The sequence below is a fragment of the Balaenoptera ricei genome, chromosome 20 (assembly GCF_028023285.1).
Source record: "Balaenoptera ricei isolate mBalRic1 chromosome 20, mBalRic1.hap2, whole genome shotgun sequence".
Taxonomy (NCBI): Eukaryota; Metazoa; Chordata; class Mammalia; order Artiodactyla; family Balaenopteridae; genus Balaenoptera; species Balaenoptera ricei.
In genome coordinates, this window is record NC_082658.1 from 60,437,310 (window position 1) to 60,460,340 (window position 23,031).

At 46.1% G+C, this 23,031-nt stretch overlaps 1 protein-coding gene across 1 annotated transcript in view; it reads left to right on the forward strand.

Annotated features, from left to right (window-relative positions):
- LOC132355007 (protoheme IX farnesyltransferase, mitochondrial) overlaps nucleotides 1-23,031 on the forward strand; it is a 110,954-nt gene that overhangs the window by 72,267 nt on the left and 15,656 nt on the right. The window contains 1 exon segment of the mRNA XM_059907171.1: nucleotides 1,804-1,874. Coding sequence (XP_059763154.1) covers nucleotides 1,804-1,874 — 71 coding nt within the window.

A 23,031-nucleotide genomic window follows, 5' to 3' on the forward strand; every position in this document is an offset into this window, starting at 1 on the left:
AAGGAGAAAATACTCAGAACTATTACATTCCTTGTTTCTGCAACTGGTCGCAGGGTTGTAGCTGGTGTTTATAACTACCTTCTTCTGCTGGCCAGTCTGCGTGCCCTTTGTCCTTGGACGGCTGTAGTTCCTTGCCACAAGAGATGACCCAAAGCTTAGTTCTTGGAGGCTCTGGGACTGGACCTCTTATACTCTGGTGGCAGGAAGGTAACGTGGCAATCCACTTCGTGGAACAGTTTCCTGAGTAGTTTCAACATGCATCTCCTCGATGACTCACTCCAGTGTGTTTACCTATGAGAAGTAAAAGCATGTGTTCATGCAGCGACTTACACACAGATGTTCATCGCAGCTTTTTCGTAATAGGCAAAACCTGGAAACAACCCAAATATGCAACAAGTGAATGGATGTACAGATTGTGGTATTACCATGTCATGGAATATTAGCAGTAGAAAGGAATGACCTATTGATACACTCAGCAATAGGATGAATCTCAAAATAATTATGCCACGTGAAAAAAATGCAGACAAAGAGAGGGCATATTATTTGATTCCATTTACGTAAAAGTCTAGAAAATGCAGATAGTCTGTAGGGGCACAGAGTAGTTCCGTGTCTGCCTAAGGATGAGGTGTGGATGGGAGGGTAGGGGAGGGGCCTGCAAGGAGGCATGACTGAGCTTCTGGGAAGATGGATGCGTGCGGTGTCTTCATGTGATGGTGGCTTCGTGGGTGTGTACATAAGTCAGAACTTAGCCAAATCATATATTTTAAATACATGCAGTTTATTGTATATCAAGTGGACCTCAGTAAAGTTAAAAAAAAAAGATTGAACCAAAAAATGGACAATCTGTATTTTCATTTACCAACTAGAGTGACACTGCTATCATGTGAAATCAGAAACAGACTTATCACCTTTTAAATGCTGTCATTCTTGACAAGTGACTGTTGTATTTGCAGCATTTCGATTTCACCTCAGGTGCAGCCACATTTCCAAGTGGTTCAGGCAGGCGCCATGGGGATTGAAAGGAGGAGGGGATCACATCAGGTCAGAGGTTCAGGCTTCAGTTAAACCGGACCTTAGTGTTGCAGGAAGGGTCGGGTCTGTGAGGGGCTGGGAGTCTTGTGGGCGGTGCAGGCGTGGGGGAGAAGCGGCAGCTCTCGGCCTGCCTGCACCTGTTCTCATCTGCTGCTGAGGAAACTAAGGCTCCTGACACTAAATATTTCCTGCAGCCTCAGACCTAGAAGCCACCTAAGTCTCCATCCCCACGGGCACTTTGCTGTGTTCCTAAGACAGTGACCCGTGTGACACCCTGGTCTCAGGTGTACGGGAGAGCTGTCCCAGGCAGAGGGGCATGTGGCCCTAGTCTCGCTGTATCCCCGTCACTTGTGTATGGTTTCATCTGGCATCTTACTCCCTTCAGACCTGGCTTTGGCTCTGGTGGCCCATTTCCCGTGGTCACCTGGTTCTTGGTTGATTCACAGGCTTTGGGATGTGTGAAAAGTTCTGAAATCGTGGACGGCACTAACGCTGTAAACCTGAAACACTGGCTTTGAGGAATGCAACTGTGTGTTTAACACGTGGTTTTCAAAGTGGATAAAAGTAGCACTGTGCATGTTCCTGACAATTAGTGCGTATATTTTTTAAAATGTGTCTCTCCCAGAGAATTTTCCTCTAAAGAGTACCAAGAGTGTGAGTTTGTAGTATCAAAATTAAAATGAAATTTACTGTGGAAAAAAAACTGTAGAGCTAAAGCAGAAGAGAATAATGGTTTCACACCGTATTTAATGTTTTGTTTTGTTTTTGCAGTTTTTTGAGGTTCCATTTGATTCAAACATGAACAGGACAAAGAACAGACCTCTGGTTCGTGGACAGATCAGGTAAAATCATGAATGTCAGTCTCCTCCATGTTACAGAACATTCATTTGCTTGTCCGTCCTGAATCATTTCCCAGTATTCTGCCTTGAGTTGTAAAGTGAAAAGAACACCCCCGCCCCCAAAGGGACATACGGGGAGGGGGACATGTAGCGCTCTCCAACTCTAACCAAAATGCAGGGCTCGGAGCTCAGAATGGATCTGAGATGGGCAGTTTTGCTGTGGGAATAACTGACGCGATGGATTTCCTTACTAGACTCGGTTTTGAGACGTGGGCTTGTTTTGCTCGTAGTGGCTAAAGGTAAAAATGTTCCATTAACACAGGTGATTTCAGACAGACCCATACAGGGTCTCAGCAGAAAGCTCTGTCTGCAGCCTTATGTTTTCAGATGAACTGAGAGCGCTGTTAGACCCCGAGCAAAGCACTGCGTCCCTTACTCTCCTCTCCACCAAATTCAACTAAGTGGAACCAAAAGGCATATAAATATTTTAATACCACTAATGGTTAATAATTAAACATTTTACTTCCTGGAAGACCTCGAAACCAGCATTTTAAAATATTTTTTAAAGTCTAATAGGCAGCACAAGCCGAGAAGAATAGAAAGAGCCAGTGGTTCATGCTGCACGACTGCTCCAAGTCAGAGAACCCTCTGTCCACCTGTCCCGGTGGAGCCCTCATGGAGCTTCAGGTTTATTGGTGTAACGCTTGTGGATCAAATAATCATACATACCAAGCAAAACAATAAAGGAAACAAATTCAGATGCAGTCAGATGTCTGTGTAAAAATAATTTTTAGTATTTGCTGCTTTCAGCCATTCAGTTCTTAAATGAATCTAAATATTGAAAAGGGCAGTAGATCCAGATGAAAATACCTAAGAACAGAAGTCTCATATCTGACTGATATTTTATTTCCCTTTTTGAGATCTGATGCAGCTCTCTGCTGTCTTTATGTTTAGAAAGTGTCAGAAGCACTTTGATTTGAGTAAAGTCGTTTTAGAGGGCACATGTAAGCCCTGTAAGCCATCTCAAAAGCTAAAAGGTGCTTCTGCCACTGCTGAAATCACAGGTGAGTTCCTACTTGTTTGGAATTTCTGTCCAGGCTTTTTTCCTCAGTGAAATCATACTCCTTTAGGACCAAGGGAAACGGGATAAGCCCAGCAAACAGCCATTAGGCATGGAATGGTCATCAGATAGAGGCCGTCATTCTTCTAGTAGCTCGTCTTACTTGGCCCAGTGTGCTCATTTCCTCGCACCCCGGAAAGCACAGTCTCTCAGTACATCCAGGAGGGAGGAGCATCACGGCCTTGGTGGCTGGTGTTGGCAGTGCCCTTCCGATAAAGGAAGAGGCTACAGTACGATTATTAGTCTTGATAGACTTGTAACTTACCTTTTGTTTGCAAGATGACCAAGGCGGAATCTCATTTATGATAATAAACCTTAATTGCTCTTCTAGAGGGCAAATCATAGGCCTGAAAAAGCTAGACTCAGACTTATTTTTCTAGCTAGGATGTATTTTATTAAACAGGCACAAGGAGCTATCATGAGTCTGGGGCAAAATCTTGCATTGAGAATCATAGTTTTAAAACTGAAGACTTTATATCTTGCCAGTTAGTGTTTACTATAATTCAGTAAATTATTTTCTTCTACACAGATGTTTTATAAATGAGTGGCCATAGGGGTATAGTAGAAAGTCTTGTAGACGACCATGAACGTTTATCTCTCAGCTTTGGTGGCTCTCCCATTCATAACGGCTATTGGGCCTTAAGTCCAAAGCCTGGCCAGTTCACTCTGAAATTCTCTTTTGGTGTTTACTGTCCCGTTTGCTTTGGGCCAGTATGAATCTGTACAACCTCGCAGACTTAGTCCACAGTTTGGCAGGTGACGTGTGATCCCTGCCACTGTGGATGGGCAGCGGTGAAGTGAATCTGGGGAAGAAATTCTTAAAGGTCTTTTGCTGATGACAGCCTGTGTCCGTAGCTTGGTTGCATCCATTTGGCAGACATACTGTAGACATTTATTTTCATTAACTTTTTCAAGTGATGGCAGTTTTTTTTGAAAATTTTTGTTTAAGTGAACTAAATTCTATTCTAGGGAGTTAAAGTAGTATAGCGATCCTGAAGGAAAGAAGCACACGCCTGGACTGGTCGTTCTGAGAGCTCTCGAGGAGCCGGGGGAGTCCCCTGAAGGAGCTCTTTGCTTGTGTGGACCGTCGGTGCAGTCTGCACGCGCCTGGCTGCCTTCTCTGCGCTCCTAGCTTCCCTCCTAGAAAAACACGACAGGGAGCGTTCAGAGCTGGCGGAGAAGATAGTGCCTTCTTGCTTACTTATTTTATTCTTTATTCCAGAAGGGATTAGAGGCTTCATAAGACTATTAGTAAAGTACAGAAATATGTAAAGAAAGTCGGGGTTACAGAAAATAGAATGGGGATAAATGGTAAGATCACAAGAAAAGCTTATCAAATTCTCATAGTTAATAAGGTTGAACTGTAAATGTCATTCTACATTTCCTGGGGAAACCACACTTACATCATAATGAAAAGCATTATACGTGTTATTTGTATTTAATTCTCACTAGAGCAAGGTGAGGTAGATGCTTTTAAATTCCTCCCAGTACTCACGTGGGAAAACTGGGGATCCAAGTACGATGAATAAATTTGGCCTCGTCCACTTGACTCCACACCCTGAGTTCCTAACAGCTGCACATAACTCTCTGTAAAAGTCTCTCTATCCATGAGAAGAAAACACCACTCCAGGGAGACCAAACTTCTGCCTCTTAGTTCTTAAAAAGTAAGAAAGAAGGGGCACTTGGATGATATTAGAGGAGCGTCCTCAGTGACTTCTGTAGAGGCGGCAAATCATGGATTTCGAAGGCGTCGCTGGGTACAAGCCAGAGACAGGACACCGAGCCCCAGCTCCCAGTGGGACCCACGGCGAGTGCGTGCGTGGCCTCGACACGAGTGGGGAGGGCGCTCGACTCACTGGCCCTTCAGCCTGACCCAGGGTTGAACCGACATGGTGGAAAGAAAGAGGAGAGCAGCTGCCTGCGTGAGTGCGTCCCAGGTGAGGGCCATGACCAGAGATGCTTGGGGACGGCACTCTGCCACGAGTGGGACCGGCATGTGGGCTGAAATCGAGGCGCCCTTCCTCCCGGCTTACCCAGGACGGGCCCGCTTTATACCCGTTGTCCCAGCAGAACTGTGGGAGGTGTCCCCTCTCCCTGTCAACAGTGTCCAGTTTGAGTGGTGACCAAATGCCACCTACACGAAGGGAGTGACGGCGGCAATTGTGATGTTCACAGAATTCCCTTACTTTTAAGGCTGTTTCATACAAATGCCAATTGTTTATTTTGCCTCGAAGAGAAGAAAGAGCGTAAATGGAAGGCGCGATGTACCTAAGTCAGTTTGCGGGTAGACACTGTCATACCGACCCCTTTAAATAGCTCTTTATTCAGTGACTCTCAATATCTTTATGTCTTCTAAATTGGAAAAGATAAATAAGGTCAGCTGACTTGTTTGGACATTCCTGGCCAGACTGTCGTGGCTCTGGTCATCGTTGTGCGGGGGGGACCTGGGCTTAGAGCTCCCTTTCATTCTCAGAGAACACACCCGAGAACTCACCTGCCGCACAGCAGAACTCACCTTGCCGGTGAGCAAACCCACTGAGGAGGTTGAATCTGCAGACTCAAAGTCAAGTAGTGAAGGTAAATGTCAGAGGAGTTGACCTTCTTATCAAGCAAGTCATATAATCCCATCATATTAGGAAATAATGAAAACATCTGTGTGAGACTTTTGAAAATTGTAAAGCACTATAGAATTTAAAGACTCATTCAGTTTTTCAGAAAAAAGTCAGATTTGGTATAATCCAATTTTAACTTGACGATCGGAAAAAGTGAATTAGCAATTTTTAAAAACTGTACGTAATAGGAAACATCTCAGTCTTCAGATCTTCTTCATGTGGTCACCGCAGTCTAGGAAAAATGTTCTCTCACTCACTGAGCCTGGGCAAGTCAGTGAATGGCTCTTCCCACACCACCAGTTCCTCACGTGCAGGGTGAGATCGTATCTCCTACCTTGTTCATCTCGTAGCATTGTTGGGGGGAAAACGTAAGATCGATAAAACCATGTAAACTGAAGTGCATTGTTGGGGAGCGGGTTTGACACTCCAGAGGAGCGTAGAGTTGTTTGCAGAACTTTCATCTTTTTCCAAATCTGCTTTGAAGTACAAATATTTTCATACTTATCAGGCAATAACATAAAAAAGAGATTCAGATTCGTTTCAAGGGATGGGGAAAAGGAAGCAAAACACTTGGCAGATAAGGGAACTCAGAAAATGAAAGTGCATGCTTCCATTTTCATGGTTAAGTTGGTCCAGCCAGTGGCAGGTTAGTGAATGCTTCGTTCATCCTGTCATTATCAGGACGCGTTTACGGAGGATGTCGTCCCTTAGGGGATGTGCTGGTTGCTAGAGTGACGAAGAGGCAAATGACATGGGCTCCATTTGCGGAATCCCATTGGAGAGAGGGGGGCACACAAGCATGAGGACCCTAAGTGCTGTCCAAGGTACAGCTCACTCAACAAATGTAATTTTTGAATACACCTGCCAGCCAGACAGGCCCCACGCCAGACACTGGAGGGGTAGTGGTAGAACATGTGCTGGGGGGTGCCCAGGGGAGGTGGGAGCACAGAGAACCTGACCCAGACCCACGAGGTCAGGGTGACCATCAGGGAGTGGGGTCTTGAAGCTGAGGACGGAAGGGTGAGTAGGCATGGGGCCTCCGGCTCTCATTTCTGCGTCTCCCTCCCCTGTCTGCTCCCTGTCACTGGTCCTCTTCCCATCTCACTCCTCCCCTGAGGTGCTGCCCTCCACACTGCTGTGCCCACAGGCCAGACTCCTCTTCCGAGCCTGGACCCTTTGAAATTCTCTTCTGGGCGCCCTGAGGCATCTCACATTCCGTAAGCTCATCACGTTCTCTCCCAAATCTGTCTTTTTCCTTCTGTGCTTGTTAATTTACGTTCTAAAGTCAGGCACCTGGAACTCATTCTAGACTTTCTCTTTCTCTTATCCCCTTCATCTGACTATTCAACACATTGTGTCTTTTCCGCCACCTGGATCGCCCTGGCGCCTGCCCTTTGACCATCCTCCGTTTTGTGCGGGTGATTACAGCAGTGTCCCAGCCGCCTTCTCTGCCTTCTCGCTCACCCCCTCTCCATCCATCTTCCACTCAGCTGGCAGATAAGCATCACACTGGTGTCTGGCTTAAAACTTTTTGGGGTCTTCCAAACATATTTGGGGGAAAAATGTGTTTTAAATTCTTTACTGTGTCACACAAGGCCTTTCAGAGTCTGATCCTTCCTAGTCCTTCCGGCCTCATCCCTCTGTTCTCCTTTTTCTTCACGCTTCCATGTTGTATTGTCACTAAGTGGAATTGCTGCGTTTTCCACCAAAGTGCCCTGCTTTCTCTGCCCCCTGCCAGCTGTGCTAGCCTTGCCCTTCCATGCCCGGGTCGGTCTTCAGCCAAGTGGGGCTGCCCCAGACGGATCGCTCTGTCCATACTCCAGTAAGGGGGTGCTGGGGTTTGGTCTTGGTGGCTTTCTTGTTCTTTGTGCTTGTGTCTGCCACTGCACCACTCAGCACACGACACACCTGTCCTTGGGCGTCTCCCACTACCATGCGATGAGCTCTTCCAAGACAAAGACTGAGTCTTCCATCTGTTTATGTCCAGTGCGTAGGATTATGTGTATAACACGAATGTCCTGAGGGCCTCGCGTGCACCAGGCCTGATGGTTAATGCTGCGACACAGCAGACAACAGGACAGACAAAACCCCGGACGTCGTGGAGCATTCGTGCTCGCCATCACACGTGGCAGGGGCAGATCTCTTGGTGCTGAATGAGGGATGGGTAGGTGGGTGGACGGACAGATAGACATTAGAGATGTGGAAATGACCTCCAGGCGAGGGAAGTACAGACACCGAGGAGTGAATGACCTGTGACATCAGGTGACGAGAAGGACGGGAGTGGAGAATTAATGAGAGAAAGTGAGGCCGAAGGTGAGAGGGAGCTTGCGGACCTTGGAGGACAACTTGACTCTGGTAGGTGGAGAGGCAAGCCAGGACCTGCCAGGCAGGATGGGCGTGGCGAGCAGAGGAGCAGAGCAGGAGTGCAAATACGTGTTTCAGGATGGAAACAGGTGAGCGGGCTGGACTTGGTGTGAAGGGCTCCTGGAGGAGAATAGTGAGGAAGGAAAGCTGGGAAGCAGGGTGAGGCCAATGTGCCTGCCAGCTGAGCTGCGAGGGCCGCCTGGAGGAAGTGGAGTGCTGTCCGCGTTGTCCTGGAGCTCCTGACTTGCGGGTCCGCAAAGCAGGAAGAGACAAAGGTCATCCCTATTAGGAAGGAAGAAATGAAACAGACAAATACGATTGTTTACCTGGAAAATTCAAAGGAATTGACAAAAAAACTGGGACAACTAGTAAGTGAATTTAGCAAGTGCACCAGATACAGGGTCAGTAGGCAAAAACCAACTCTAGGAGTTGCACTTCTGGGGTGACAGCTTGAGCTGCCCCGCAGACCCACCCCCAGTGAGACCAGGCCAGGCAAAGAAGTCTGAGATCGTAACACCCCTTCCCTGAGCTGTAACCCGTCTGCTCTCGACCTATCACTTTTCTTAAATTCTGCAGCCCTCTGTGCCAGTACCACAGATTCATTATAAGGTAGAGAAGCAAAGCAGGCATTAGGACACAACCCCCAGGGAAGGTGTGGCCTCACAGCCTCACTACCACAGCAGAAATCCATGCCTATTCAGTCGACGTTAAGACAGAAGGGCACACGCCCTGCAGGGAAGCAGAACCCTGTAGAATTCTCCACCTCCCCTCTGCCGAGAGTCGTCTCAAAGGCAGATGCTCTGAGCACCCAGCCACCTAAATATAGACTTTTCTTTTCTCTTTTAATTTAACTCAGCGCTTCTCAAACCTTAGTGGACTTAGTCATTATTTTCCAGATTTGTACATATATAAGCTTGCATGTACTTTATGGTTGACTCCGGTGGGTCATGAAGGATGATTTTGAGTAGAATATATTTCCACCTTAGGGCTGACCGACATAGGCTGAATGAACTGCAGCTCAGTTGTGTCTCAAGGAAGGGAAACGCACCCAGTCCTCCCAAGGTGTCGCTTGCCAGGCTTCATGCTGTTGCCTTTCTTTTTTTTTTTTTAATTAATTAATTTATTTTTTGGCTGTGTTGGGTCTTCGTCTCTGTGCAAGGGCTTTCTCTAGTTGTGGCAAGCGGGGGCCACTCTTCATTGCAGTGCGCGGGCCTCTCACTATTGCGGCCTCTCGTTGCGGAGCACAGGCTCCAGACGCGCAGGCTCAGTAATTGTGGCTCACGGGCCCAGTTGCTCCGTGGCATGTGGGACCTTCCCAGACCAGGGCTCGAACCCGTGTCCCCTTCATTGGCAGGCGGATTCTCAACCACTGCACCACCAGGGAAGCCCCTGTTGCCTTTCTTTTTGCTGAGCTGCTGTTTGTCTCTGTTGCTTCAGATATTAGAGAAGGTGACACTGAATACATATTTAATAAACAAGGCAGGACTTCCCTGGTGGTGCAGTGTAAGAATCCGCCTGCCAATGCAGGAGACACGGGTTCGAGCCCTGGTCCGGGAAATCCCCACATGCCGCAGAGCAACTAAGCCCGTGCGCCACAACTACTGAGCCCACGTGCCACAACCACTGAAGCCCGCGTGCTTAGAGCCCGTGCTCCGCAGCAAGAGAAGCCACCGCAATGAGAAGCCTGTGCACCGCAATGAAGAGTAGCCCCCGCTCGCCGCAACTAAAGAAAGTCCACGCGCAGCAACAAAGACCCAACGCAGCCAAAAATAAATATTAAAAAAAAAAATGAATTAAAAAAATAAAATAAAATAAACAAGGCATAGTAAGATAATTGGCTATTTTTGAAATAGTCAATTACAGTAAAAACACACCCCTTACATCTTAGACCATAGAAATTTTCTCTAATATTTTTGAGGATCAAAGGAAAAAATCTTTACAGCTAAAATGCCATTTGATGACCATAAAAATCTATGAAATTGTATTATTATTTACTTCATTTTCTCAAGGAGGATACAGAGGACAGCACTTTTAATTATCTGTTGGTTACCTACATAAAATACCAATTCTGTGTGTCTAAAATTTTTACAGTTGAAAAAAAGAAGTGTCAACCATTTGGGACTGCTTCTTATGTCTTTCTCACTAGGGGAAAGAATAGGCATTTTTATATTTAGATGGCATGTTTGAATTCATCTTAACTCTTTCAGGGACCCAGTTATGAGTTACTCCGGTGGTCTCGTCTAGCGGGCGCTGTGGCTCACAGTAACTGCAGGTGGTTGCTAGAGACATCCTTTGCAGCTTCTGTTTCCTGTGGAAACACTTGACCCCATGGCTTTCTGCTTTCTACTCCGGCTCCGGGGCCTTTATGGTGGAATTATTTATCAGAGTCTTTAATGGCTCGGGGGCCACTTGGTGAACTTGAGTACGTTGTCCCCACGTCACTTAGGTGCATCCCTTACACACACCGCTGGTGGCGGAGTCTCGGTGCATTTGGTAAAGAGCTCAGCGTCTGCGTCTGAGGACGTCTGGAGAGGGGCTGCAGGGGTCAGACGGCGCTGTCTTACCTCCAGGACCGGCTCCTCCCTGCAGACTTGACCTCTGTTGACTGGGGGCCACACCCCTGCATCTGTGCCCCTGAGGCTGAGTGTCGGCACAGCCGCGGCACCGCCCAGGGGACCACGGCTCTGGGAGCCTGGATGACTTGGGGTTGAGCGAGGCAAAATCAAGAAGGAATTTGACACCTCTGGGCCCCCTGTTTTTCTGCTGTTTTGTATTCTCACAAGTAACTTCCTGCCTGCCTGCCGCTTACATGTCACACGCGTATCCAGTGTCCTTGAACGCCCTCCGTGTGATGAAACTCTGTATTTACTTGCAACCTTGGTCCTAATTGGATAAAACGGATTTCATAGCTTTCGGGTGGCCGAGGGGAGGGCAGATGATGATTGGTTCAAAGTGAATATCCTCAGTAGTTCCTCCTGAGACAGCCCTCATTTCTTCCGGGGAGGATGAGACCAGGTGCTTCTCCACAGGTTTTTGCTGTCAGCATCTAACACTTACTTTTGGCGGCTGGGGCCCCGTTTCTGCCTTCTGGTCCCCAAGCTCCAGCCCTAGAGGACAGCTTGCAGAGCACAGGTGCCTGGCTTAGAGGCTCCCTGGGCCTCCCAGGCCCTCTGCCCCGTCGGCTCCTTTCCTTCTGACTTAATATTTGGACAAGTGGTCCTTCTGTCATAGAGAAGAGTGTTCAATCAGCCCCTCCGTCTGGTTTTTCTTCTCTTTTTACAGCCAGACTTCCGGAAAGCATGGCACCCCTCACCCCTCCCACCCCCGTGTCGAGGCTGCTGCCCTCTGCGCTTCCACCTCATTCCTCTCTGCCCGTTGGGTCTTCAGGTCCCAATTCCACTTAAACTGACTCATCATAGACATGGAACCCTCAGCCTTGGCCCCCAGGTCTTCCGGCCGAGTCCTCTGTCCCAGTTCCCAGGCCCAGTGTGAGAAGACTTGCCGGCCCGAGTTCCGGTCCAGTGCCCTGGGCCAAGGGCAAGGCTGGTGGGGGCAGTTAAGCGGGGCGGGGGCGGGGATACAGGGCACAGAGAGCACCCAAGGCCACTCCTCCGGGGCAGCTTTCCAACAGCTTGAGCCACCCTCGGCCCTCATTCTACTTGGTCACCTTCTAACTGGGGCCCACCTCCGCCACCCCCAGAGCACCCACTTGACGTCAGATCCCTTCTGTGACCTGTAGTCAGAGCCTCCGGAAGACCTTCTGGGTTAGACGTTCACCGTTTGCCTCAATGCACAGACCTGTGTGTCCTCTCACTGTCCTCCTGTATCTGGCTGCTCTTCTGTAGGAGGGTTTCCTGGTTCTGTCAGAGTTGGAGTTCTCTGTTTTCTGTTCACTCTCCTGTGTGTTTTCAAAGAAGACAGAGGGATACATCTTTCTCTGAGTTGAAGTCCTTCAGACTTAAATTTCTAATATAGCTTATATATTTTTTTTAAGTAATAACCTTTTTTCCTGGTCTACCCTAATTAAAATTAATCTTTTTTAAGAATATCAAGGCCAAATGTATCTTCTCTATATTTTAGAGTTACATAATTCCCTTGTCTAATTCATCAAAAATTTATTGATTACCTAGAATGGAACCAGCACTGTCAGTTTTATTGTTACCATGCTCAAAAGGCTTATAATCTGGGTGGAAAAATTAGCCAAATGCATAAAATGCTTAGCAGACAAGACGGGGCAGCCTATAAACACGTGTTGACGGAAATAAATGAATTGGTACAAACAAGAAGGTCTCCGGGAGGTCAGAAAGGGAAGATTCGGATAAGGACCAGCTGGGCAGTGAAAGCTTCCTGAAGAAGTCAGGCATGGGCTGGGCCTTCTTTGTTATTCTGATTCCGTCTCCCTTGAATTATCCATTTTCCAGCTCGGTCATGTTGACAGGGAAAGACTACATGTCAGTGTTAGTTTCCCCAGCTGAATGGCTCCGACGAGAGTGGTCCATAACTTGTAAGCGTGAGGTGTGTGGGCTGTGAGCCGGAGAGACACAGCGACAAGAGCAGAGTGGAAGGTTACTCAGAGCGGATGAATCAAAGCACTTGGAATTGGGGGCCGCCCATACCTGGCTTTGAAATGAATGATGAAGATTGAGTTTTCGGAGTGAAATGAATGGATTGTTTAGTTGGCATTATTAACTTAAAGAACGGGGTTTAGCTGAAGTATTATAGGGATTTACAGGAGACATTTTTCACATTTACTGAAGGTTTTACCAGTAAGCACTTAAGCAAATGTAAACATCTTGCAGGCTGCAGGGGACCTGGGAGTGTTATTCATTCCCCCCGTCACGCTGGTCTAGTAGACACGTAGCCGGCCCGGGTGAAGCTCTGCAGAGCTTCTGGGTAGTTACGATTAGTCTCTCGTTGTGTATATAATGAGAATGTAATAAGAACATAAACATTTTATAGGTGTAGAAATTTCTTTTTTTTAGTGTTAACCAGTCATTTGGAGTGGCAGGAAGAACAGATTTGGTCTCAATAATAGTGGTACTAACGGACAGAACTTTGTCCTTAAAATAAAATCATTCAACGTATGAACCATGCTAGGAAGAACCAGCAAAAGGCCTGTGTGCACGTCGTTGTGACAAGTCATCACAGTGGCTGTATGAGAGGAACACGGGAGTTTTCTGATGGTTAACATGCTTTTCTCTCATTGTCATAAGAAAAAAGAAAGAAAGCATTTATGAAAGCATCGTGAGTTGTGAGCATTTGTTGACAGCAGTCCTGGGGATGGGGGAATCATCCTTCAGCCCCCAGGCCCCTTTTTATAACCAGACAATACTTAGATATTCTAAGAAACATGAATATACAGAGTAACTATCGTATCGTAGCGACATAGCCAGTACCTTGCAGTCACGTGGGAAATAAGTCATAGGAGCAAACACTCCTTCTACTAATAACCTGGAGCCATCTGGTCTAATGTCCTATCACTTTATTTCCTCCCTTTTCAAATAAGATGATGATGTGAAAAGATTCGACACCATCAAATGCTACTCCCATTGACTGCTGTTACGGGAGCAGTAGTCTTATGATCGTGTTCTCTCTTTTGCCTGGTTTGTAAAGGTTTGTTTCAGCCAACATTTTGGGCCCCAGCCTTAGGTACAGGGCATGTAAAGATGAATGGTACAGAGTCGCCCTGAAAAAGTGTACGTCGGGGATGGGTAGACAAGGCAGCAGAGGAGGTCAGCGTGAGACCAAGAAGTGCTGTGACAGCAGAGGGCACGTGGACCACCCATGGAGGGCGGACAGGGAGGAGAGAGGGGTGAGGGAAGATGTCCTTGGAGGACGTGTTTTGATGTCAAGGCTGAACTTGGGGGATGAGTAAGAAACGGCCACACCAAAGATAAGAGAAGTGTCGCCGGGGGCAGGGTGTGGGGTCGTCCTGGGGCAGAGGAGCTGCATGCACTCGACAGCAGAGACCTTCCACCTAGACCACAGACTGCAAAACAGCAGCCCCCAGACCAGATGCCGAGGAGGCACTTTTTTGTTTGGTACACTGCTTTTCTGCAGTTGCCAATGTTTAAAAATAGAAAATTTGAACATAAAACCACAGATTTCTAGGCTTCTCTGGCTCGCTCCCACGTGGAATCTGCCCGAGCAACCTGACGAGCAGTTCCCACGGTCCTCACGCCTCCTGTGTTTTCTTAAGTCCGCCCACTTCACGCCTTCACATTGCCAGCCTGGTCCCTACGGATGTCCGTGTTTGCAAACACTGTCCTGGACCAAAGGCCCCGGTGCCAGGCGGTGCAGGAGATGCAGTCTCCCGCATCTGCACCCTCACGTCCAAGTAGTTGCAGTGCGTGCAGCTCCCAGCAGTCTCCAGCGCTGTAGGGATGGATACTTTATTTCCTAGCTTCAGTTTTTATGCATTGTGTTTTATTAAAGCTTCTCAAAGACTCCTAACAATTCACTGACCCTAAGTCTATGTAGGTGAACAAAGCTGCTTTTTTTTTTAATAGATTCCTATAAATTAAAAAGGGAGGAGGGTCAGAGAATTAAACCATCTGGGTCAACCAGGAAAAAGGAAAAGTATGTGTCTCCCACCTAGGCAAGCCTAGGTGTTCCTCCTCGGGGCCTGGGGGTAATGGAGGAATTCCGTAGGTGGTCCCGCCCTCAAGGATGTGAGAAAACACTGAGATTGGACCTCTACACTAGGAACTTGGTTTTCATGGAGGAGATCGAACAATAGGAATCTTCTCTTTGAAAATTCCAGAGTCTTCGTACAAATAACATATTCTTAATTTGCGCTGAATCGATGTAGCGTCATTCAAGAGGTAACCATTCGCTTCCTCCCTGAGTTAGAAGGCTGAATCCGAGAGGTCAACAGCGGGCCAGTGTTCCTTTGAGTGTTTTTTTTTTTTTTTTTTTCCCTAACCTATCTTTCTTATCTTCCCCCTAGATTAATAAGATTCTTCAGTCAGTTTTCAAAAACTCATTCAGCTCAGACCTGCTTTGCTTTCCTCCTTAAAGTTTTACTTAATGTGGTACCACAGTCCCCATATTTTAAATATAATCATGCCAGAAATACATACTTATTCTTGCATTTCTCTTAAACAAGTTGTAAAATTTAATTTTTTCTTGAAGCAGGTTACCATCATTTTATATATAACTGATAGTCTTTCAAAAATTGCTGTAACTAATTTCCTTTTAAAATATGTTTTGTGTCCTCAGTGTCTTCACATATTCCTTAAATTCTAAATTTACATCAGTGCCCTGCTACCTCCCAGTATCTATAACTTGAGACTTGTTCAGAAATAGAAAATTCCTAAATAAGATTCTGGGGGGATATTTTCAAAACAGTTATTTGTTAAGACTCTTCCCAAAAACTCAGGTCAAAGCTCAAATGTGGGATTTATGTAGGAAATTAAAGTTAAATTGGCTTGGTTTGATTAAGGTTTTGAGTTTTCTTTTGTATTTGAAGAAAGGGAATTTCGTTTTACAATTTAAAAATCATTTATTCCGGAAAAATAACCAAGAAGTATGAGATTAATTTTTGTCTAAACCAATTACCTGCAGAGCTGCTTAAAATATAAAGCCTTCTTGATTTAATATAACATTTCATAGACCTCTCTGACACATTACTTAAACAGAAAGGCCACATTTCTCCAGTAAATTATTTAAAAGTCAGGTAATTTAAATTACATTTAAGTGTAATGAGTAGGTATCATATTAAAGCTTGTATTTTCTCATTTGTTCCTAATTTCTATAGATTCCACTTTGATAGAGCTACTAAGGATTGGTCTTTAGCAAACAAAGAAATACTAGATTTTATGGGAGGAATAAATAATTCATAGAAATGTGTTGACAAATTCCCCTCCCACTCATATCTCTTAGTTTCTTTTCCACGGTAGCCTTGGCCAGGAAAGGCACGAGCAGAAAGACCTCACGCTGATGCTCAGCAGAAAGATCTCTCAATTGAAAATGTAACTCAGTTTTGGATGTGAGTTTGGAAATAAATCATCATTCCACCCTCAGCACGAGCTGTGAACCTATTTGCATGAGTGAGTGAACGGATACAAAAGAATTTTTTTTAGCTCAAGAAAACTGCTAGATCTTTTTCTGCCACCATTCTCCGCCCCCATCAAGTTGTGCTGTTTTCCTTATTCACACATGTTTTTTTTCTGTTTTATTGACAATTAGGAATGTTTTGCAGCATCGTCACACCCCGTTCTCACACCCCATTCCCCAGCTTTTCTGATCTTTCCTTTATAAATTCACTCCAGCAACATCCACTCACAGAGATATTAACTCCTCGGTTCTTAATAAAAGCCATCCCAGCTACTGTGGTAGACGTGTAAGCGCACATTAAAAAAAAAATGTTCGGGGGCTTCCCTGGTGGGGCAGTGGTTAAGAATCTGCCTGCCAATGCAGGGGACACGGGTTCGAGCCCTGGTCCGGGAAGATCCCACATGCCACGGAGCAACTAAGCCCATGAGCCACAACTCCTGAAGCCTGCGCACCTAGAGTCCGTGCTCTGCAACAAGAGAAGCCACCACAGTGAGAAGCCCGTGCACCACAACGAAGAGTAGCCCGAAGAGTAGCCCCCGCTCGCTGCAACTAGAGAAAGCCCGTGCACAGCAACGAAGACCCACTGCAGCCAAAAATAAATAAATAAATAAATAAATTTAAAAAAATGTTTTGCAGACGATCAACCTAGTTTCTCCTGGTTCTGGTTTATTTTTTTGTAATTAGCTGTAATAAAATTAAATTCTTAAAGTTATAATTGGAGATAGAAATATTCTGCCGTTTTAATTGTTATTAGAAACATGCTTCACAGCCATCATACATTTATAATTTATGATTAGGAACTGACATTCTTGAGTATATATACATGAGTTTTCATATTCTAGTATATATCCGTTACGTCTTTATAATTTTGAAAAAATAAATCAGGGGAAACAATTTATTGCAAGTTTATCAGCCTCTACCTCCAGCTCTATTTAAATAAGTCCTCTATTTAATAACTCTGTCTCGTATCACCTGTTCTTTTTCTTATAGCTGATGTTGCATCTTCAGAGTTCATAGTACTTGTGTTTGTTTAACGTCTGTCTTCCTTTCTAGACTAAACTCTGCTCTCTGTCTTCACGGCTGCTGTACCCACACCTAGTGTAGCGGCTGGCTGTGTAGGCAGTGAGAGATTTGAATGAATAATGAATGAACACCTTGAGTGAGCACTCTTAAGTGCTTTATTTACATTATTGCATGTAATTCGTAAGCAATTCTATGGCGTAAGTGTCTCCCATTTCACAGATGAAGGAACTGAGGCCAGCAGGTTAAGTAATTTGCTCCAGGTCACATAGCTCCATGGGGTAAAACCCCTGCCTTCCCCGTGGTCTTGTTACCGAGCCTTATGTGTAAGCCAGTTTGATTCGGGTTGCAATCTTGCCATCAAAAGAGTCCTAATACAACCCGTACTTTACAGTTCAGGAAACTAAGGACCAGAGAGGTTAAATAATTCGCCCACTTTTATATAGATAGTTAACATCAGAGTTCTCATGAGAGAACTCGGAACCACCTGATTGCTGTACAACATGCTTAGTTATGCCATATACAGAAACCAGAATGATAATATGAATAAAGAGTATCAAAGCATTTTCAGAAACATTTTTGTTGTGAAAATGTTCCATGGGACACAATGGTAGAGAGAGCACCCTGAACCCCAGGACACTCATCACCCAGAATCAACAGTTATCAAGACTTTGCCACACTTGCTTCATCCCGCCCTTTCAGTGGCCAAAACACGTTAAGCCACATGACTAGGTTAGATCAAGGTCTTTGGAACAGAGGGGTCGAGGGATACAGCTGAGTTCCTGCGTTAGCTGATGGCAGATCTAGTTCACAGCGCTGAGTGCTTTCCACTGCAGTGACATTCATGTAAGGACAAGTGGAAGTGGGCGACTTACCAGGCCAGCACAGTCAGCACCGGAAGGGTCCTGTCGGCTCAGCCTGCGTCAGCTTGGCCAGACGCAGGCCAGGCAGGACCGGCGTCACGGTGGTGATAGTGTAGCGGTGGGTCTCCAGATCACCTGGGTTCCTAACGAGTTCCCAGGTGATGCTGCTGCTGTGACTGGTCCAAAGACCACGCTCGCGACAGAACCACAGGTGCAGAGGGTCTGCCAGCAGGTCCCAGCGAGACCCTCTCCCTCGGGTCACCCCAGCCCAGGGAAACCCGAGGAAGCCTCCTGTTGGCCTTCCTTCTGGTCTTAACCTCTAGAAATCAGGCCTCCGAGTACCACCTGAAGTGTGGATGAACTGCTGAGGAATTTAAGTGAGGAAAAAAAGATGTCAACAAAAATTTTAAATAAAGAATAAATAATAAAAGGAGAAATAATGCGGGGCAGGTTGGGGTGGGGTGTCTCTCCCCAGCTTTGGGATACTTCCCAAAACCCATGAACAGGGAGACTAGGTGGGTTTTTTGATCAAGGGCTGAGCAGTGTGATTAGGAGGAAGAGTGCTCTGAGTAATTGACCTAAAATAACAGGAAATCAGTCTTTGACAATGTTGCCTTTCAGGTCTCTGAGATTTAGCTCTGAGCACATTTTATGAGACTAAGGCAGAAAATCATAGTTGTATTTAACAGAGATGAGAAAGGAGTGCGCTTTCCTAATCTTTTTCTGTATCAAAAATAGATCTCTTTATTAAAACAGCTAAACTTAAGCAACTTTAATATCGCCATGATATTTAAGGCTTTCACGGTAAATCCAACTTGAAAAAATAACCCAGATACCACTTGATGTATTTCCTCTTTATTCTTGCTCATCCTCTTCCTACTTCCGGCTTCAAAAAGAACCCTTCGCTTCTTTTACTGATGTATTTTCACTGTGTGCAAAGATTCTAACCAAAACCCTGTGGGTCACCCTTCGTTTACTTAACTCTTTTATTCTGCCTTATTTGAAACAAACAAGGCTTCTGTGAACTTCCAAAGTTACGTAAAATGTAACAAAAGTGATCAAAAAAGTCAACAAAAAGACATGGGAGAGACAAGGAGAGGGAAAACCAGGAGCTAATAAACACGGCGGCGTGATCGCCCTGGGGTCAGCCGCCGAAGGCCGCCTGGAGGAGGGGGCCCGGCCCTGCTGCCCGGCTTTACCCACCGTGGGTTTGGGGGTCTGGAAGGTAGATTACGGCTACTGGCCACCTGAGTGCTGTTTCTCTCAACTGAGCATTTGATAAAAATGGTGCAGTGGGGTGATCGCGATTCATTTTCCTCAAAAACACGCCTAATGGGGACCTCTCTCGTGAAGGGAGTGAATGCTGGCCCTGCTGGCACGCAGGGGGCTCCTTCTCAAAAGCAGATCTGATCGTTTCCTTCCCTGATGTAAGAAGCAGAGGGAGCTTCGTGGACTCTGCATCTGCCCAGAGACCTCCCCGTGGCCCTCCCGACCTCTGCTCTCTCACCCCTCCGGCCCCCAAAGCACGCTGCCCCACCCTTTGCCCGCCTCCCATCCGTCCGTCAGGGTTTGGCTTCAACATCCCCCGAACTTCCCGTGTCTGCTCCGCACCTGCGCTCACACTGGGCTCCTGCTCCCGGAAGGCTCGCCCCTCACTTGACTGTTCCCACCTGTTTCACTGTCTCCCACTCTGGGTTAAGCACCCCCAGGATGAGGACCATGTCTGTCTTGCTCACCGTATTACATCCCAGGTCTGTCCATTTTTTCAAAGAAATGGAGTGCTTCCCAGTCGTTTCCACGTCAGGGAATGCAGTAGGAAGTTAGGCCACGTGGGCAGTGGGGTGAACTGAAGGAGCTGTGAGCCCACAGGAGGCTGCTGCCAGCTGAAGACCCCAACCGCCCAGCGCCCTGCAGCCCCCAGAAGTGAGAGCGTCAGTAAGTGGTATTAGACCAGTGCCCCCCGCATACCAGTTAGAGGGTGAACCCCGGGTTACCTGAATGAGCCCGCAAGGAAACCCGAGTACAGGTCCTGGTTCCAAGTCTCAGTTTCTCATCTGTAAAATGGGGATAATACTATCTACCTCAGTAAACTTGTTTGACTTTGTTCATTTTTGTTTTGTGTTCAATGCCGCCGTGCCCAGTGTTGATACAGGTTCTGGGAATTGGCTTTCTCATATACTGCTGGTGGGAGTGTAAACTAGTATAAACTCTTGGGTACAGGCTGGGGTACAAGTCAAAACCCCTAAAAATGTTCATATCATCTGACTCAGTGATCTGGGAGCTTATCCTCAGAATGTATCATAATCAGAGCTGTGAACAACGACCTGTCTATGAGATATTCATCCCAACATTATTTCTAATTAAAAACTGGAAAAATGCTGTGTCCAGAAAGACATACTGATTGAATTAACTGCGGTATATCCACGGAATAGGCCACTATGTAACTATTAATGATAATGGTGTAAAATAATTCTTAACTGCATAGGGAAATTATTAAGATATATTGAAAATAGAATAAGCAACAAAACCACAATTCATTGTGTTCTCAGTTTTGTTTTTTTTTTTTAAAGAGCCAAGCAAAGCAATTCTTTCTTTCTTTCTTCATTTTTGGCTGCATTGGGTCTTTGTTGCTGCACGTGGGCTTTCTCTAGTTGCGGTGAGCGGGGGCTGCTCTTCGTTGCGGTGCGCAGGCTTCTCATTGTGGTGGCTTCTCGTTGCGGAGCACGGGCTGTAGGCACGCAGGCTTCAGTAGTTGTGGCATGCGGGCTTCAGTAGTTGTGGCACGCAGGCTCTAGAGCACAGGCTCAGTAGTTGTGGCGCATGGGCTTAGTTGCTCCGCAGCATGTGGGATCTTCCTGGACCAGGGCTCGAACCTGTGTCCCCTGTATTGGCAGGTGGATTCTTAACCACTGCACCACCAGGGAAGTCCCTGTTCTCAGTTATTTTTAAAGTAGATGTATCATTGGAAAAAGGCTAGAAAGCTATAAACCAATGTTTCTTTGAAAAGCTAATTTAGAATCTTTTGTGTGATTTTCTGTCCTTCCAGATTTTTGGAAATGAACATATGTTACTTTTATGGGTTTTTTTCCGCCCTCTCTCCCTCTCTCCCTTCTTTCCTCAAATGTACGGGGGAGAGTAAGTACTTATTTTTTAATTTTTTTAAATTTAATTTTATTTTTTAAAAATTTTTATCGGAGTATAGTTGATTTACAATGTTGTGTTAGTTTCAGGTATACAGCAAAGTGAATCAGTTATACATATACAACTATCCACTCTTTTTTTAGGTTCTTTTCCCATATAGGCCATTACAGAGTATTGAGTAGAGGTCCCTGTGCTGTACAGTAGGTTCTTATTAGTTATCCATTTTATATATAGTAGTGTGTATATGTCAATCCCGTCTCCTGATTTATCCTTCCCCCCACCCCATCCCCTGGTAACTATAAGTTTGTTTTCTACATCTGTGACCTTACTTGTGTTTTGTAGATAAGTTCATTTGTACCCTTTTTCTAGATTCCACATGTAAGTGATATCATATGATATTTGTCTTTCTCTGTCGGACTTACTTCACTCAGTATGACAATCTCTAGTTCCATCCATGTTGCTGCAAAGCACATTATTTTGTTCTTTTTTATGGCTGAGTAACATTCCATTGTATATAAGTACCACATCTTTACCATTCCTCTGTTGCTAAACATATATGTTTATGAAAAATAGAGCACAGGAGTGTACACTTCACAGAATTAGTCATTGGGGCGCTTTTACCCACAACATGAGCCGACCCCAGGCTCCTTGGACCAGGAAGGAAATGGGTTCCCTGAGTACCCGGGCGCTGAGAATGGTCATCCCTACCTGGGTGGATATCCTCATTTTTGTTTACATGGTTTGTCAACCTACCCAATTTTCATTCGTGCCCCTGAGCACGGATTTAAACACCAAACTTGAGTCTCATGATTTTGTGTGATTCCGACAAGGGTCAGAAACTAAACTTCCACGTAAAATCGCCTATCTCAATAAATTAAATTCACGCTCACTTTTGTAAAAGGGCTTTTTACAACACTAATACCTTTGAATCCAACTGGCTTCCACAGTCCTTGGAGAAGGAGTGAACAGCCTTTTTTTTTTTCCACAAGGTCCAATTCAGGAAAAATAAAAATGTTTATGAGCCACATTTTTCTTCCACCCAAATAAAACTAGCTTTTCAGAGTCCCATAGGGAAAAAAAAATCTGTTCTTATAAGCTATAAAGTACCTGATTGAAAGAAGAACAGCGGTTACAATTTTTGCACTGCTTCTTAGCCATTTCAGTTCTACTTTCTGGACCAATGTGAGAGGTGACCCCAGGTGTCTTCCTCCCCGTGCCCCTGGAAAACTGTGTGTCTGCTCTACAGGGAAGCTAGGTGGTCTAGGTCACATGGTGTGTATCACATGGTGTTATCCAGGTCGCAGCAGAGAGAAATCTGCTTCAGTAGGTGTGAGGGAGAGAGTTGGGGCCGATAGCAGAGGGAGGGATGGGGAAGTCAAGGCTAGTTTGGGTTTGGAGGGGATGGTCAGACCTTGGAGAAACGTGAACAAGGCCGTTGACATGAGGATGTGGCTCAGTGGAGGGAGAAGGTGAAAGACAGACCAGGGAGGGGATTACACAAGAGCAAAACTGGAGCGTTTACCTTTAAAAATGAGAGAGAAAATGGGAGGAAGAAGTCAAGATGAAGGTATCCATCACTCTTAGTAAGAGGGAAGGATGTCTGTTGAGGGGTTGGGGGCTGGAGGGGGTCTGGGGCCCTGAGAAGCAGGAGAGAAGTTGCCACCAATCACGCTGAGGACCGGGAAGGGAGAAGAGCCCTGGCTGAGCCCCAGCGCGGTGGGCCGTCGGGTGGGAGTGTTGGAGGGGGGCCAGAGCAGCTTGAGGGCCTATGGGAGGCGTCATGCATGCACAGTGCAGAAGAGGTGGCGGAACGGGATGGAGATTCACCCCCCGGGGTTGAACACGCGCCGAGTCTCAGGTGTGGTTCCTGGTTCTTCATCAGCGGCGCCTTGACAACAGCATACCCCTTGTACCGTTTCTCTTTCCATCAAGACTCCCATTTGGCTGGGTTCCACCTGCGGGCCCAAGCGGTCACAGCCTGG